Source organism: Myodes glareolus, chromosome 4, assembly GCF_982192425.1.
Source record: "Myodes glareolus chromosome 4, mMyoGla1.1, whole genome shotgun sequence".
Lineage (NCBI taxonomy): Eukaryota > Metazoa > Chordata > Mammalia > Rodentia > Cricetidae > Myodes > Myodes glareolus.
Genome location: NC_142029.1, coordinates 768072 through 785734, shown reverse-complemented (window position 1 = coordinate 785734; position 17663 = coordinate 768072). Strand labels below are relative to the sequence as shown.

Below are 17663 nucleotides of genomic sequence, written 5' to 3'. Positions count from 1 at the left end.
CTGTTCACACCTGTTCTGCCACTATCCACTTTACATGGGTCACAACAGCAGCCCTCTGCTAGTTACTGAAGAAGTACTGCCCTCAGCATGGCTGGTGCCGCACTCTCGGTAGCTAGAGCAAGCACTTTTAGACCTTCTGTAGCTTCCCTGAAATGCCCACGGAGTGTTCAAAATGGTCAGTGTCTGTCTGTCTGTCTGTCTTTCTTTCTTTCTTTCTTTCTTTCTTTCTTTCTTTCTTTCTTTTTGCTTAAAATGGTTAATTTTATTTTGTATGTATTTATCTCAATACAAATAAATAAGTTACAAAGAAAAAATGCATAAAGAGATAATGTAACCATCAAAAACTAAAAACAAAGAGAACTGGGAAATAGCTGACTCTAATAGAGCACTTCTCTAGCATGTACAAACCCTGGGTTCCATCCCTGCAAACAGAAAAGAGATGTAATGGGGAGGAAACTGACTGGTCTTAGGAATTCTATCACATCCACATTAAGCTGTCCAGATCTCAGAAGCTGCAGCTCTCTGCAGTAGTGCCTGCCGTCTGGTAAGGGCCTACAGTGCTGGGCTCTAAATATCTAACATGAAGACTAGAACGCAGCATCGCCTTGTTTGCCTTTGCTAGCAGTTGCAAATCAGAGGTCTATGGGTTTAAGGGACAAGTCTGTAAACCAAATTTTAGCCACATACTCTGGTCAGTGCCAACTATTTTCCAGGGACAATGGATAGTGTTGGTGTAGTTTTTCAAATATCTAGCTATTGAAACTAAAGCCTTCTGAACAAGTCTGCCATGTAAGGGATTGAAAGAATTCAGTCCCCAAAACTTTATATAGAGAAATATCAACAACAAAGAGAATTTGATATTTATACAACAAAATTCAGAATTTTGTTGGCACAAGCTTCAGTAATGCCTACGGTCAGTGGCGTGGAAGGGCTCCCGCTCCCAGGAGTGCCTATGCTTTTTATGCCTATGGGACTTATCTGGACTCCTACTTCTGCTTCTGTGACTCCGCCCTTCAGAATGCCCGCCATGCCTGCTGGAATAAGCATCTGAGCTCCTCCCTCTGTCCTTATTTCTGCTCTTTTCTTCTCCCTCCCTCCTGCTGAGGACTTATGCTCATGCTTGGGCTTCTCTTTCTTTGGCTCCCACTCGGGATCCTCTGCTCTACCATGGAAGGAACTCCTGACATCAGGGGAGCCTGGTTGGTTCTTCTTCCCCTCTCTGGAGTCAGACTTCTGGGCTTTCTCTGAGTTCTTGCTGCTGTGCTTCTTTGGGGTATGGTCATCCTTTTCCTTTGCTGTCTTGCTGCTGGAGGACAAAGAGCGGGATGGCGCTTCTGCTAGTTCCCTGCTTTCAGTCTTCTCTTTTTCTTTCTTTTCTTTCTTTCCTCCTTTTTGTCTTTTTTGTGCTTTTTTGTGGGTTTGACATCTTCATCTTCAGAGACCTCAGGAGAACTTGACGGAGGTGTATTAGCCCCACAGCCCTTCTCCTGCAGCTCTCTGGTCACATCATCCACATCTTCTGATTCCTGAGGAGCCCGGTAGTTTGACACATGGTCCACACGGATAGTTCTTCCTTTGATCTTAATTCCATTAAAATTGTGCTTCTCTGATCTTCGTAGCACAGGAAACAGAATCCTTTGGATTTCCCAGTCTTCTTGTCTCTCACAAGATTAATGTTGACAATCTCCCCATATTGTGAGAACACACAGATGATGTCTCCTTCTGTCAGTTCGTAAGGAAGCCCTCCAAGAAAGATCCAGGCGCTGTCCTTGTATTCCTAGTGCCAAGACACCTTTTCTGCCACCCCGAACTGAACCTCTCGCTCGTTCAGTTCGTTGATCAGCTTCACCTTGGTTAAGGGATTCATATTTGCGCCTTTGTGCTCCTCGCTCAAGCCATCAGCTTCCGGGTGACGCTCTCTTTCTTTTTTTTGTCTATCTTTCCTTCCTTCTTTCTTTCTGTCTGTCTGTCTTTCCTCCCCCACCCCCTCTCCCCTTTTCTTCTTTTTTTTTTCCTTTTTTTTTTTTTTCTTTTTCTTTGCTCAAGACAGCCAGAGCAGCAAGTGAGAGTTTCTGAGCTGGCAATTAGAAAGTCAAACTATCTTGTTCCCCCAGCACCTTTGCTTATTTAAAGGAAGGTGTGCTTAGATAAAAATTTAAAGAACTTACCATCAACAGTGAGTGTAAGAGACTGTGCTTTAACAATACTTAACATATTTGTAGTGTCCCAGGGAGAGGTTTCCTAACCTTCATCTGTCTACTTGTGGGCACATTCTGGCCAAGAGTTAAGGTGAATGTTACTTGGTTCTGTTGGAAATGGTATTGGTGTCCTATTGCTGTCAAATTACTATACGCTACAAATATCTTGGTTAGTTTTTTTGTTTTGTTTTGTTTTTGTTTTGTTTTGTTTTGTTTTGTTTTGTTGTCAAATTGACAGAAGCTGGTGTTGTGGAAATTCTTTCAGCCAATAGCCTTTTGATACCGGCCCATTTTGGGCATGGTCTGAGGAGGTAGTATAAATGCAGATGAAAAGCGTGCATGACTCCTTTTTTCTGCTGAATTTGGTTCCCAGCTTTCAGCACACACGGAGAACTGTGGATCACACTACTCTTACTGTGAATTTTGTCCCCAAATAAATAAACCTTTGTTATACTCTATTCTGAGCTATTGTGGAACTCTTTAGTACCCCTACAAGCTAGAGTCATTGGGAAGGTGGAAATTCAATTCAGAAAATGCTTCCATCAGAATTTCTTGTAGGTAAGCCTGTGGGGCATTTATTGATTAATAATTGATGTGGGAGACCCAGTCTACTGTGGTCTGCGCTAGCCCCCCCCCCCCCCCCCGCCCCCGGGCAGGTGGTCCTGAGTAGTATATGAAGCAGGCTGAGCAAGCCAGTAAGTAGCATTCCTCCATGGTGTCTCTTTTTAGTTCCTACCTCTAGGCTCCTGCCTTGATTTCCTCTCTAAGTTGCTTTTGGATATGTTGTTTTATCACAACAGTAGAAAGCAAACCTAGCATATTATCTTTAACAGAACTGTGTTCAGGACTAAAGGCTAAAGGAAGAATTCATTTCCAAATTCATTTATATTGGTCAGTCTTGTCTTGCTACTTGTGGTAGAGGAGCAGATGTCATCATTTTCTTCAGGCTGTCAGCTGAGAGTGGTCTTAGCTCCTAAAGGCCCCTCCCCTGTCCTTGTACTCTAGCCCTGTGCCTTTGGATCCATCAGTAGCTGGTTAAACATTTTCAGGATGAAACTCTCTTTCCTCTCTGCCACTTTTCTGACTAACAAGATCATATTGGGTCTAACCCTACCATCTGAGACTTGCTTCCCTCTTTTATTTTTATTTTTTATTTTTGGTTTTTTGAGACACGATTTTTCTGTGAGAAATCCCCCTGCCTCTTAGTTGCTAGGATTAAAGGTCTTTGTCAACCACCACCGTTTATCTTCTTTTAAGAACAGTCTATAAGTAAATTTAATTCCTTCTTTAGGACAGTGCCTACATAATTAGGAAATAAGAGTTAGGGTAACTTTTTAGAATTCTGCCTACCACAGTTACTTCTATAAATAATTTTCCATAAAGCTGTTATTTGTTCATCTCATTTTTGTGGATTAACTGTTCAAACTTTTAGTTGTAAAGATGGCTGCCAGAGTAGCAGAGTATTATCCACGTCTCCTGACTGTTGTGGGAACTCCTTCAGCCAATAGCCATTAAAATACCGGCCCACTTTGGGTGTGGTCTCATGTACTATAGGTGCAGACGAAAAGCAAAGCGTGCATGGCCACTTTTTCCTCCTGGATTCAGTTTCCATCTTCCAGCCCAGTGCACACAGAAGACTGTGGATTGCTACCCTTACTGTGAGTTTATCCCCAAATAATGAACTTGCTATACTCCATTCTGGGCTGTTGTGGAACTCTTTGATACTACTACAATTTGGCACCCACATGGCCTGAACCCACACCACTGCCCCCCCTCCTCCTGCCCTCTGAAGCTGAGCTACCCCTCCAGCAACCCATGACTTGGCAGCTTCCTGCCAGCCCGTGCCCCCATGGCTCGGTCTAACTACCTGCCTGCTGTGCAGCCCTACCACATGGATGAGCTGCTGCCACCGTGGCTTCCTGCCACAACTGACCACCCAACTTCCCAGAATGGATCTTTAAACTTCCTGCTTCGCTGAAAAGTCTGCCACGTATTATGGGCCTGTAGGCTGAAGATGAATGTCCCAACGTTACGAAAGAACTTTTGGTGACTGTCTAGGCAACAAGATGTCTCTGTCATTTCTAAAACTTTGGAAGTTGCTTGCAGTATACTTCCTGTTTATTTAGGTAGTATTATATTCTTCTGGGGTCTTTGATGGAGTTGAAGTTTAGATAGTTATAGTTTTACTTAGTTATGATAAAAGATAAATTAGATACGAAACTTTAAACTCATAAAGATAAGATAAATGATATAATATTTTCTTTAATTTTTGCCTAATACAAATAGACTAAATATTATAACTATGATTCTTACTTTTATATATGTAATTTTATTATGTTAAAGTTAAATATCTTTTTAATTAGCAAAGGGGAGATGATGTTGGATGTCCTTCTGTATATGTGTTGCTTTTATTGGTTGATAAATAAAGCTGTTTCGGCCAGTGGCTTAGCAGAGTAAAGCCAGGCGGGAAATCTGAACAGAGATATATAGAGAGAATAGGTGGAGTCAAATAGATGCCAGCTAGCTGCTGAGGAAACAGGACATGTAGAAAATGAGGTAACGCCATGGCCATGTGACAATACATAGACTAGTAGGAATGGGTTCAGATGTAAGAGCTATCTAGAAATACACCTGAGTCATAGGCCAAACACAGTGTTGTTAGTAATATAGTTTCTGTGTGATTATTCTGGTCTGGATGGCTGGGAAATTAAAGCGCAGTTTCTGTTTACACCTGTTTACTAAAGCCATTTCCATGCTATGTTATTAGGGTTAGGAACCTTTTACTTTTCATATATTCATAGCTTTATAAATAAACAGAATTTTTAAGCGGTTAATTTTTTAAAACATTAATTGATTGTGTGAGTGTACATGCATGCCATGGTGAGCATATGAAGGCCAAAGGACAGCTTGTGAGAGGTGATTCTCTCCTTCCACCATGCCAGTCCCAGTCTTAGTTAGGATTTCTGTGGCTGTGAAGAGAAGTGCTGTGAAGAGACACCATGACCACAGCAACTCTTGTAAAGGAAAACATTTAATTGAGGCAGCAGCTTACCGGTTCAGAGGTGCAGTCCACTGTCATCATGGCAAGAGCGTGGCAGTGTGCAGGCAGACATGGCACTGGCTATGTCTTGATCAGAAGGCAACAGGAAGGTGACCTGAGTGTCACACTGAGTGAAGATTGAGCAAAGGAGTCCTTAGAACCTACCCAACAAATGACACACCCCTTCTAATAAGGCCACACCCACTTCAACTAGGCCACACCTCCTAGTAGTGCCACTTCCTATGAGGTTATGGGGGCCAGTTATGTTCAAACTACCACAAAGTCTTGTTTTGCTTTAGTACTTCTTTTTAAAATTTCTTTATTAAAAATATTCATTAAATATTGACATTTAGTTCATGTAGCCAATGGCACATATTTAAAATATACAATTTGGTAAATGTTGAGATTTTTATATCATCACTGCTTGGGTTAAGGTACAGAATATACCCAGAAAGTTTTCTTGTGCACACAATCTTCATTTTTCTCCTTCTTCAGCACAAGTTAAACACACATGTACTGTCCTGGTTGGGTCTGACCATGGCACTCTGGATAGTTACTCAGTAGATAGGAACACATTGACTGAATGTTTGTTCAGGGTTGTTCATGGCACCTTCATTACTAATATCCCAAAGCCAAAAACCAGTCCAGATACCTATCAAAAGGGAATGAAGAAATGGTGATGTGTCCATTCAGTGAAATAGGTCTGGTGGTAAAAGGGAACAAAGCTCTAAATACTGACATTTGAAACAGATTTGTTTTCTTCATTGTATAGTATTTTGCTTGATATTCATTCTCTTAGAATACTTATTAAAATGAAAGAACTTAGTCTAATATTAACAGTTCAGTTACTAATAACCCACAAATAGATGTTAGTTGTATTTGAAAAATCAAGGATTGGCTATTTCTCAGAAAACTGACAGTCAGAAATAGTAAGTATAGAGTATATTCTGCTATGAGACACATCTCTGTAACACTAGATAACTTACTAGGTAAATAGAAAATTAATGTCAGTAGATGGCTGTGTAAGATTTTTCATAGACAAAGTGTAGCAGAGTTATGGGAGGGAAGAGGAGGAAAAGGCTGAGATTGCTATCACACACAAACCTGAAGTCTGGAGAACCAATAATAAAGACTGGGTAGGGCGGGGACTCTGCCTATGGTGGCCGCAGACTGACTTTGTGAGGTAAGGTTTATATTTCCAGAGTTAGCCCTTAACTGTGCTGAGTTGGTGGATCTATCAAGTTGATCTCTTGAAGAACCAACTGTTTTTGTTTTGTTTTGTTTGTTTGTTAGACTTTGGGTACAAAGTTATGTATCATAGTGGGTTCTCTTTTATTGTTGTCTTTTTTATGAAATGAAGGTTTTTTTTTTTTCCGGGAAGGTATACATAAAGCAAATGTTTAATTTATTTAAAAAAATGTAACATTTTAGCTAGCACTAATCTGTTTTAGTTATATATTTAAATAATTTAGTCCTGGTGATCAAACTTGGGGCCTTACACATACAAGACAAATACTTGTCCACTGAACTGTATCCCCAGCTCTTAATACAACATCTTAATTTACTGTAGGTTTAGTAAGCCCTAAGTCCCCAAAACTGGCTCATTTAATTCATGATGTACATGCAGTGATTCCCTTATCGTAATGGAATTATGAACAGAAAAAGACGAATTTTTGTGTATGGTCCTACAGCACATGGTCTGGCTCTGTACCTTGTGCTGTTATGCTGTAGTACCTTTCCCATGATGCTGAATTAATACGTTAGAGAAGATTATTCTTTTCTTAAGTGATTCTAATTGATGGCTTTATAGCAAATTAAAATCTTATAGCATTAAATACACAAATGGAAAAATTGCAATAAATTCATAAGGATAATGAACTTAGCAGTGCCATCTATTTAGAAGTAGCGATTTATACTGCATGAAAACCTGGTTGTAATAATTTTTGTTTTGTTTCTTTTTTTTTTCAAGAAACAGGGATTTTCTGTTTAACAGCCATAGGTGTCCTGGAACTGGCTCTGTAGACCATGCTGGTCTCAAACTCAGAGATCTATCTGCCTCTGTCTCCAAGTGCTGGAATTAAAGGCATGCACCACCACCGCCTGGCTGTCATAACCTTTTATGTCATGCCTTTATTTGACATATTTATGCTTGTCAATTTCTTCTTAGGCATATCACACCTGAAAAATTTTATGTGGAAGCTTGTGATGATGGAGCAGATGATGTACTCACCATTGACCGAGTGTCCACAGAGGTCACCCTTGCAGGTATGTTTAGTTTCAGAGATTCCCAGAAATATTCAGTATGAGATTGCAGTAAATTAAGACTCTCAGGGATGCATCATTATGAGCCTCTTTGAGTGCCTTCTTATTAGAAAACTTAATTTTTGCTACCTCAGTTAATTTGGGGATAGGTGTTTTCTGAGTAAGGGTTTTGCTGTGTAATTCAGGCTGTTCTAGAGCTCTTTATATAGCCTAGGGTGACCCAGCCGTCTGGATCTACATAGCTGCCTTTACCTCCCGGGTGCTGAGATTATAGGTGTGTATTACCATGTCTAGGCCAGGATTCTTTCTGCATTTCCCTGTTTGTATTCTGATAGCTTTGATTTCAATGTCTAGACTCATTTCTGGAGTTGACAGTGAAGAGTGAAGAAGGGGTTTCAAGTGTGAGGAACTTGCACAACTGCTTTGTTTGGTTTTGGAAAGTTTCATAACTGTGAGAGTACTTAAACATGAAAAAGAAAATGTACTTCACCGACTGAAACTTGTAAATGTTTCAAGCAATGCTTTTTTTTGTAAATCCAATTTTATTTTTTGCTTCCCTTGGGTGTGAAAAATATTCTTTCTCCAGTTGTGTGTATGGAACTGAGTTCTGAAGAAATTAATGTTAAATAATTTTGATGGCAAAGTAATGTACCAGGTAATAGCACATTAGAACCTTTAATTTCATTGGCTAAGCACCAAATAATAGCACTTTAGAATTTCATATTTCATTGGTTTAGTACCAGGATACTCATATTAGAATGTCATATTTCATTGATTTAAAATTTGTAGTTCACTTCCAAGCAGTTATATGTTTTTTATTTTTAAGAAACTCTTTGGTGAATTCAAGGTCAGCCTGAAGTGACCTGAATAAAAACATAACAAGTTCCAAGCCACCCAGGGATGCATATTTAAACCCAATCTTAAAGAAAAGAAAAGATTTGAATTACCTGGCTAGGTATTTAGTAAATATTGTTTGAGTAGGTAAAGTAAAATATAAAAATATTTTCAGTAGTTTAATAATAAAAAGATGACTAATCTTTCCATTTGTATGGGTAACTGGTTATTTCTATAAGTACCTTAGACAGTTTTTCTTTGACAAATTTCATTAGAGTTCTGCTTTAGGTTGATAATATGTTCTGTCTGTCTCTTGCTTGATGGTTTCTCTCAAGGTAGCTGATTGTTTTTAACTTATTAATATTCTTTCGGAGATGCATTGTACCATTCAACACTATTATTTCTTTATGCATTAGTGCTTTGTAAGTGTTTAGTGAAGTGTTTCTCATTTATTTTTGGACTAGCAATGACTTTACATGTAAGTAGAGATTGACGCTTCATTTTAATAGACTGAAATATTAATGGTCAAGACGTGTTTGATCTAAGACGATGGTATCAACAGTCCTCAGAAAGTGAAATACTTTGATATAAAGTCAGTGATAATGAGGCTAACTTACTAGCTATTTCTCAGCCAGTTTCTCTTTACCAGTAGGAAAGCAAACTGTGGCTTTAGAAAATGGGTTATTTTGCCTACATATAAAATTAACATATGTTTTGAGAATTATTACAGTTTTATTACTACTGTGTTCTAGTCCATAAATCTTACTGTTCTACTAGCTGTACATTTGATTTGCCAAATAATTTCAATATATTCAGAACAAAATAGTCTCTTGAGCTGCTTTTTTGCTCAGACACTCTCCTATTTTTCCTCTTTATTCGTGGATACAATCTTGCTATGTAATTCAGGCTATCCTTGAACTCATTTCTAGTTTTCATACTAGGTAATTACAGAATATTTCATTATCAAATCAATTGCATTACTAAGGACTAATAGATCTTGACCTTTTTTAGCATTTTATTTAGAACTAGTTATTTAGATAACAGAATTACTACTATAACTGATTTTAAAGATCAGGACTTGAGTTTACAGTAGTGAGATTCAGGTTGATAAGTCAAAAGAAAGCGGGAAAAATAAGCTTAATAAAACAAAGATTTCCAGCCACGTAGGTTTGGAGAACTCTGTTAGAGAGGGACTGCTTTCTTTACTGCCAGTCCCTCAGAGTTCTCTTCCCATGTGACTGGGAGGTGGAATAGTGCTATTTGAATTTGAATCAAGCAAAACAAACTTGTTTGATCTGGAATTCTCCCACCTGGTTTTGGGGCATTATTTTCTAAATAAGAGTACTATAAAATGTGGCTGAAAGTTTTAACAACTGTGAAGTGCAATCTCTAAGATACAAATTTATTGATAATGGATGTCATTGATAGAAATCAGGGTTAGTATTTTGCCTTCTTGCCTACCCTTGTACATTGTTGCTAGACACAGGAGAAAAATGCTTTTTCTTCCTTTCTTCTCTTGAATCTCAGACGTGGATGGGCAGTTCTAATTTCATATTCTGTTAGTAGTATTGAGATAACTCTTCTCTAATCCTTACTTACTTCTGCTTACTCTTAAAGGGATAGATAGTACTTAGTCTTCTGGCAACATTACAAACGAGGAAACCGAAATACGTTGTTTTTGAAACCATCTTCTTTTACTATCACATGGACACCTATATTGTATGTTTTACAGAAATGGAGGTCTGATATTAATGAAAAGCTAGTTTTTTAGAATAAATTGTACAGATTGATTTGGTTGAAGTTACTCAAACTAAATTTTTATTTTGTTGGTGAGTTTTTCTATTATTTTCTTCTTTTTTAAGTCAAAAAAGATGTCCCCCCTTCAGCTGTTACAAGACCAATATTTGGGATACTGGGCACAATCCATCTGGTAGCAGGTAAGAGAAAATAAGCCAAGATGGGCAAAGACGGTAATTAAATTGATACCATTAGATAATGAGAAAAAAATGTTCTTCCTGTCATTTGTTAGGTAAATCTCTAGGCTAGGTATTTGTCCTCAGTTTCTAAAAATAATATTCTCCAAACAGCTTTATTTATCACCCTGAAATATTCTGATTTTTTTTGGGGGGGGGGAGTTGATTTTTTTTCTGACAGGGTTTCTCTGTTGTGTAGCCCTGGCTGTCCTGGAACTTACTGTGTAGACCAGGCTGATCTCAAACTCACAGTGATCCACCTGCCTCTGCCTTCCAAGTGCTGGGATTAAAGACATGCACCACCACTACTCAGCCTGAAGTATTCTTTTTAAAAGAAAAATTTCATGTTTGATTAACTGGATTTGAAATCTAAATTTTCATAAATTCATTTTATTTGTTTGTTTGTTTATTTATTTATTTAGGTTTTTGAGACAGGGTTTCTTGGTGTAACAGTCCCAGCTGTCCTGGAACTAGCTCTTGTAGACCAGGCTGGCCTCGAACTCATAGAGATTTGCCTGTCTCTGCCTCCCAAGTACTAGGATTAAAGGTGTGTACCACCACCGCCCGGCAATTTTCATAAATTCTAAGAACATTTAATTTTTGTTTGAGACAGGGCTTCTCTGTATAGTACTAACTGTCCTGGAAGTTGCTATATAAATCAGGTTGATCTGGAACGCACAGAGATCCTCTTACATCTGTCTCCCAAGTGCTGGGATTAAAAGCATGTACCACCATGCCCAGCCCATTTAAATAAATTTAATGCATTGATCAGAGTATTCTATACCTTCAACCTTACACTGATAGGACAGCATATGTTGCAGTGTGATACTTGGTTTGAGTTATTAAGAAAGTATTTATTTGTTTATTTGACATGTGGTTTAAATCTATATTTATAGCTGGCTTTGAACTCTCTGTATTCAAGCCTGGCCTCCAACTCAGTATCCTGCCTCTGCCTCCCAAGTGTTGGGATTATAGGTACATGCAAGAAGGTGGATTTTCATTTAAATTTCATGTTATTGAACTCTTAAAGTGTTCTTATTTTCGTTTTGTTTTTACTTAAGTCACTATGCTAGATGAAAGTTATAAAAGATTTCAAATGTTCCATTTTCTTTCAATTAGTTCACAGTCTTATGATAGAGGTATACAAGTGATAAGATATTGTAGCAGTGTTACAGCTTTTAGGAAAGATTTATATACAGGAAAACTTCTGCAGGACAGCTGGAGGTAAAACGTTGAACAGATCTTAAGCATTTATATAACGAGAGCTGGGAATACAGGCTGGTGGTAGTGTGTAATTGTCGTGTAAGATCCCAGCTTCTGCTCTCATTTTTAAAAAAGAAAGGGCAAGGGAGGGAACTGTGCTTAATGATCAGGGAAGGGACTTGGGGTTGCCAGGGTAAAGACTGGCATATTGTGTGTAGGCTGTCATGATGGTGATGTCCAGTCATTTGTGGGTTCCCAGCATCTGGTTAGGTGTACTGCCCCAACATGTCTGTCCACCATTGAGAGTAATCAGGACAAAGGAACGGTGCAGAGAAGACTGCCCTGCACTCCCTAGATCTTGTGACTTCTGGTGTTTTAAGGCACAAGCTTGGAAAAAAATATTTTCTGTCTCTACTCTCTATCAGCTAAGCTCAATTCAAAAGGTTTGCTTTTATCTTTTTGAGGAAAAAAAGTGGGCTTTTAAGAGAAAATTTTCAAATAATACATTACTCTTTATATTCATAAATTTTAAGAATGCTTTTTTAAAATGGGCCTTTTATCTGAGTAGCTAAATGCAATCTTCTTTTGCCAGGTTTTAAAGTTTACAGATAAGGACCATTCCTTTGTGTTTTCTGTTTGTGGTTTTGTGATCCTCTAAGACTCCAACCCAGGGTCGCCTCAGACATGCTGAGCCTTGGCTCTGGCACTGATCTGAACCCAGCTGGCCTCACTTCTGCATTTTATTTATTTATTTATTTATTTATTTTGCAGGTAATTATCTTGTTGTCATTACCAAAAAGATTAAAGTAGGTGAATTTTTTAATCATGTAATCTGGAAAGCTACAGATTTTGATGTTCTTTCTTATAAGAAGACAATGTTGCACTTGACTGATATTCAGGTAAGAATTTAGAAGCAGTTATTAATTGCAAAACTCAGAAGTTCCATGGAGTAGGGGGTTGTAAAATGTAGATGGATTTCTTATAAACCTAGTTATTAAATGACTTATAAATGAAATTGTTCTATTAACTTTCTACTTATCTATAAAAATATTTTTTATTCATTTTTTTTCTTCATTCTTTATTTTTTATTCATTCTTTTCTCTTCTTTCTTTTTCTTAAAGAAAACTATCTTTTTCACTGAGATGACTCAGTGGTTAAGAGCACTGGCTGGTTTTCCAGAGGACCTTAGTTCAATTCTTAGCTTTCAGCTGTCTATAATCCCAGGTTCAGGAGTTCTGACACTTTCACATAGACACATATGCAGACCAAACACCAATACACATTTAAAAGTATTTTTTTAAAGTTCATATATTTTGTTGGTTTTATTTTTAAATAATGAAAAATTTAAATATAAAGTTCTTTATGGAAAAAAACAGAGTGACCAAGAACTCAATACTCAGCTTTAGCTTCATATTCTTTATAGAAAAATATTAGATTCTTTTGAAATTGCTTATTTCTTTTTTGTTCTAGAAGAAAGTTTTCTTCACTGTTAATCACTTGGGACACACACACACACACACACACACACACACACAGAGTATGTATACAGAACATGTGCATGTATTTTCACATAGTCCTTCCTCTGCCTGATCCTTTGTCCACAGATTTTAGTTACCTAGTTTAGTTAACACTAGACCCCTAACAACACAGAGTAAATGTTGATGGCCATAGTATATTAACTGAAGAAGTACCTTAGCAAAGATGAAAGCGCAGACGAACAAATGGCAGCTCTGAAAGTAATTTGAAATTGGACATAGTAATGAAATGCTAGAGTAATGACTCTGGGGACCTAAGCGATCCCCAGTCTAGAGACTGGGTACAAAGACAGAGGGCAGTGAGGTCACCAGCAAAGTGGAGTGGCTGTGACCGAAAGGAAGAACAAATGGCAATTGCAGCACACTTTGTTAAAGGAATTGCCAGAAGAATGACATGGCATTCAAAGTGCAAAGGATAAAATACTGAAAACTCATGTAAGACTCAGAACAGTCTGTAACATTTACCAGTGTCAGAATAGTCCTGATCATAAATTACGTGATAAGGAGCAGTGGGCAGGTACTGCTCAGGTTTCTTGATAATTTTTTAACAAAGTAAAATATCTCCAATTTTTTCTATTTCTGATAGTTTTGATTATAATTTACTTACTACTGGTGTAGTGGCACATGCTTGTAATTCTAGCACTTAGAGACTGAAGCATGAGGATCAGTGAGCTGTGTATGGGACTCTTGTCAGAGACATGAATACAGTCATTCATTAAATACAGTGCTAATATTAGTTTCGCTGTTCATTTCTTGATTCATTTATAACTTATAATAAGAACATCTTTGATGGCCTTTTTTAAAATAATGTGTATGAATGTTTTGCCTGTATGTATGTATTTGCCCATGTGTTCTTGGTGCCTGCAGAGGTCAGAAAAATGCATTGAATCCCTTGGGACTAGAGTCATGGATGATTGTGAGCCACCATAGGTGCTGATAACTGAACCCCCGTCCTCTTAACCATTGAGCCAACTCTTCATCCCCAAGAACATTATTTAATATTTTCACAGAATCCTTAAAGGTTAAGAACAATCAATTTTTCAAGTGGCTTATATAAAGTAGTTTATGTTATTAAGGTTTAAGATAACATAGTCATTTTTTACACTGTACAAAGTGAAGATTGGCAATATGTGACAATATGTGAGTGTTTAGACTGGTAGACTTGTCCATAGTCCACACGTGGTGATCAGAGGACAATTTTAGGCACTGAGAGTTGTTTGTCTCCACATACACTGGCCCAGGAGCTTCCAGGGATTCTCCATTTCTACCTCCCACCTTACTGTAGGAGCACTGGATTATGGATGGCATCACCATGCCCAGGCTCAGGCTGGTTTTGGGAATCTGAACTCAGGTCTTCTTGCTTGGTTTTTTTTTTTTTTTTTTCTGTTTGTTTTTTTTTTAGGAAGGTAGGGGTTTGAGACAGGGTTTCTCTGTGTAACTTTGGAGACTGTCCTGAAACTCACTGTCCTCGAACTCACAGAGATCCACCTGTTGTCTCTGTGTCCCCCCCCACCCAGTGTGCTTGGGAAGCAGAGGCAGGCGGATCTCTGTGAGTTCGAGGCCAGCCTGGTCTACAACAGCGAGTTCCAGGGCAGGCGCCAAAGCTACAGAGAAACCCTATCTTGAAAAACCAAACCAAAAAAAAAAAAAAAAAATATTACCTTAAGGTTTTTTTTTTTTTTTTTTGGTGTGTATGTGTTTGTTTATTTTGTTTTTTTGTTTGTTTGTTTGTTTTTCTGGTAAGATAAGGGCCTTACTATGTAGCCCCAACAGGCCTGGAACCCATAGAGCTCCATCTTACTGTGCCTCCTGGGTGCTAGGATTAAAGACATGTACCAAGTTCTTGGCTCCATTTTTTAAAAAGGGTATTGGTTTTCTTTTTGCGTGTGAACCAATGTGTTTAATTATGGTTACTTATATAGAAACATGGGCAGTTTACCAGAAAATGTCTTTCCCACCCCATCTTATCCTGAGGAAGGAGTATGCCGTGTTTGTTTCTACAGGACTTGTTTTTCCAAAACATATGCCTTATTCATAAAAATGCCAAATCATAACCCTGTTTTACCATTAAAACTGTAATATATGCTTTTTTTATACTTTAGAATTTCCTTTTTTCTAATATGTTCATTCTCCATGAGAAATAATATTTTAAATAAATAAGCATGAAGCTTAGAGCTCAGTCTTTAATGCACTTGCCTTACCAACATGAGGGCCTGAGTTTGATCCCTAGAACGCCAATAAAAATCCAGACATGGTCACACTTGTAATCTCAGATGGGGAGACAGACACAGTTGAATTTTAGGCCCTGTTGACCAGCCAGCCTCTACCAGTCTTTGAGTTCCGGGGCTCTAAGAAATCTCAACTCAACAAAGATAGATGATAGGGTCTGGAGAGAGACATCTCAGTTGTTAAGAGCACTGTTGATCTTGTGGGAGGTGGCTTATAACCATATGTAACTTCTGCACTAGACTCACATGTGGTGCACATACATATATAGGCAAAACACTCATATACTTAAAATTAATAAAAGTTATAAAAAAGTGTACTGAGTAATAACACCTAGGGTCATTCTCTGGCTTCCATACTCACCCTCACACACATATGCAATGTCATGCACACCAACATATATGTATACATATGAAATAAAAGTAGAACTACTCAGGAATATTTTCTTGGATTTGTCATCAAGCCATAAAGCTAATTTCGTGCTGTTTACTACATTTTTCTTTTGCTTTTGCTAGTCTGTGCTTAAATTAAAAAATGTATATTCATTTGTAATGTATATGTTTACATGTTAATAATTTAATAACTACTAATCAAACCTTGACATTGTTTTTGTTTTTGGAACAAATTTGTTTTATTTTTAAAAATGTCAATATTGTTTTTAACTGGGAAAGCCAGCTAAAATTGTTATTCTAAATAAAGGAAATACTCCTTTTAATAGGATTAATATATTTGTTTAAATGAAAAATGATTATTTCCTATCCAGCCCAAATCAGTGAATTTTTCTGAAAGTGAGGGTAATGCTCATCTCTTGATTTGTGTGTTTGATTTGCTAATGCGGATAATGATGGTAGACCCAAACAGAGTGGGCAGTGCAGGACAGAGAGAATCTGGGAAGTATTGCACACAGGCTGTGCTGTAACCTAAGGTGGTGGTGGTTTCTTGACAGCAGGGGAGTGCAGCTACTTGTATACCCTTGACCGAAGACCGGTCCTCCTCTACTGGGGAAGGTCTACCTCTTCAATTGAGTGTGTGCAGCTTCAGGAGGGATGAACATGGAACAGTGATGGGGGAGGGGACTCCTGCCTAGGCAGCAGGATCAGCTGGATCAACTCTGGCGATCAGTGGGGTGGCAGAGAAGACAGCCAGATTGCCCTCACATTTGGTGGTGGTGTTTTCTTAAACAACTCTTCTGGCCAGGCAGTGGTGGTCATGTACACACCTTTAACCCCAGCGCTCCTGAGGCAGAAGTAGGAGGATCTCTGAATTCAAGGCCAGTCTGGGACACAGAACAAGTTCCAGGACAGCCCAGGCTACACAGAGAAACCCTGTCTCGAAAAACAAAACCCAACTCTTGTGCTTTAGAATGATAGTTGTGGAGATACCAAAGGAGGAGGCTATACCTATACCAAGTGAGTTTAGTATCTATAGTGTTTATGGACTATTCCCCATCCCTGTTCAGGTGCTTATGTTAAGGACACTTAACGAAGCTGGACATACATGTTTTTAATTTTGCTGCCTTCTCATGCTGACAGATTTTCTTTTCAACTGTGAGCAGTATTGAACTCTTTCTTATCATCTTTGCAGTTACAAGATAATAAAACTTTCCTAGCAATGCTAAACCATGTATTGAATATGGATGGATTTTATTTTTCAACAACATATGACTTGACCCATACTTTGCAACGGCTGTCTAACACAAGTCCAGAATTTCAAGAAATGAGTCTCTTGGAAAGGGTAAGCTGGATCTTCAGGTAGCTTAATTTATTTTTAGTTGTTTTTAAAAGAGACATGCCCCGTATACCTATAAAAAATTATGAGTTTATTTTTTTTCCTATCCCCCACTTCCCAGATCTAGTGATAAATTCAAGGCCTCATGTGCTAGGCAAGCACCCTTCCATTGAACCATACCTCCAGTCCTGTTTTGATTTCTCTTGCTCTTGTCTGTATTAGAATCATACGTGAGGCTTTGAAAACATACCATGTTTCAAATGTCTGTTATAGGGCTCATTGACTGCCCTGCTTTGTATATATACACAGCCAAGATTGAGATAAACTGGGGTAGATACTCAAGAATCTAGTAGAAACAAACATAGGTGATTAGGTGAAAACCTTTCAGAATGTGTGTACACATAATACAGTGATTAAGTTTGAGCCCAGGGCTTTGCATGCACCAGGCAAGCACTCCACCACTGAACTACATCCTAACTCAGAGCTTGTAATTTTGCGTAAATATTACCAGGCTTTTCAGTGTAAATGTGGGGGAGAAGTCTTCAAGCTTGCTTTGTGTCATATTCATTTGTGATTTCATTGCTCTTAGTTCAGTGCTATTAGCAACATAATTAAACTTATAAAACCTTATAAAACAAGATCAGTGTTTTAATAGGTAATGGCC

At 38.2% G+C, this 17663-nt stretch overlaps 1 protein-coding gene and 1 pseudogene across 1 annotated transcript in view; one reads left to right on the top strand and one right to left on the bottom strand.

Moving 5' to 3' along the window:
- The window catches only part of Sacm1l (SAC1 like phosphatidylinositide phosphatase), a 59271-nt gene that overhangs the window by 8583 nt on the left and 33025 nt on the right, over window positions 1-17663 (top strand). Inside the window, exons 2-5 of the mRNA XM_087905119.1 lie at window positions 7406-7503; window positions 10197-10271; window positions 12282-12409; window positions 16856-17005. Of these exons, the coding sequence (XP_087761245.1) occupies window positions 7406-7503; window positions 10197-10271; window positions 12282-12409; window positions 16856-17005 (451 nt within the window). The remainder of the gene's footprint in view (window positions 1-7405; window positions 7504-10196; window positions 10272-12281; window positions 12410-16855; window positions 17006-17663) is intronic.
- LOC125393745 (RNA-binding motif protein, X-linked 2-like) lies at window positions 899-2015 on the bottom strand (annotated as a pseudogene).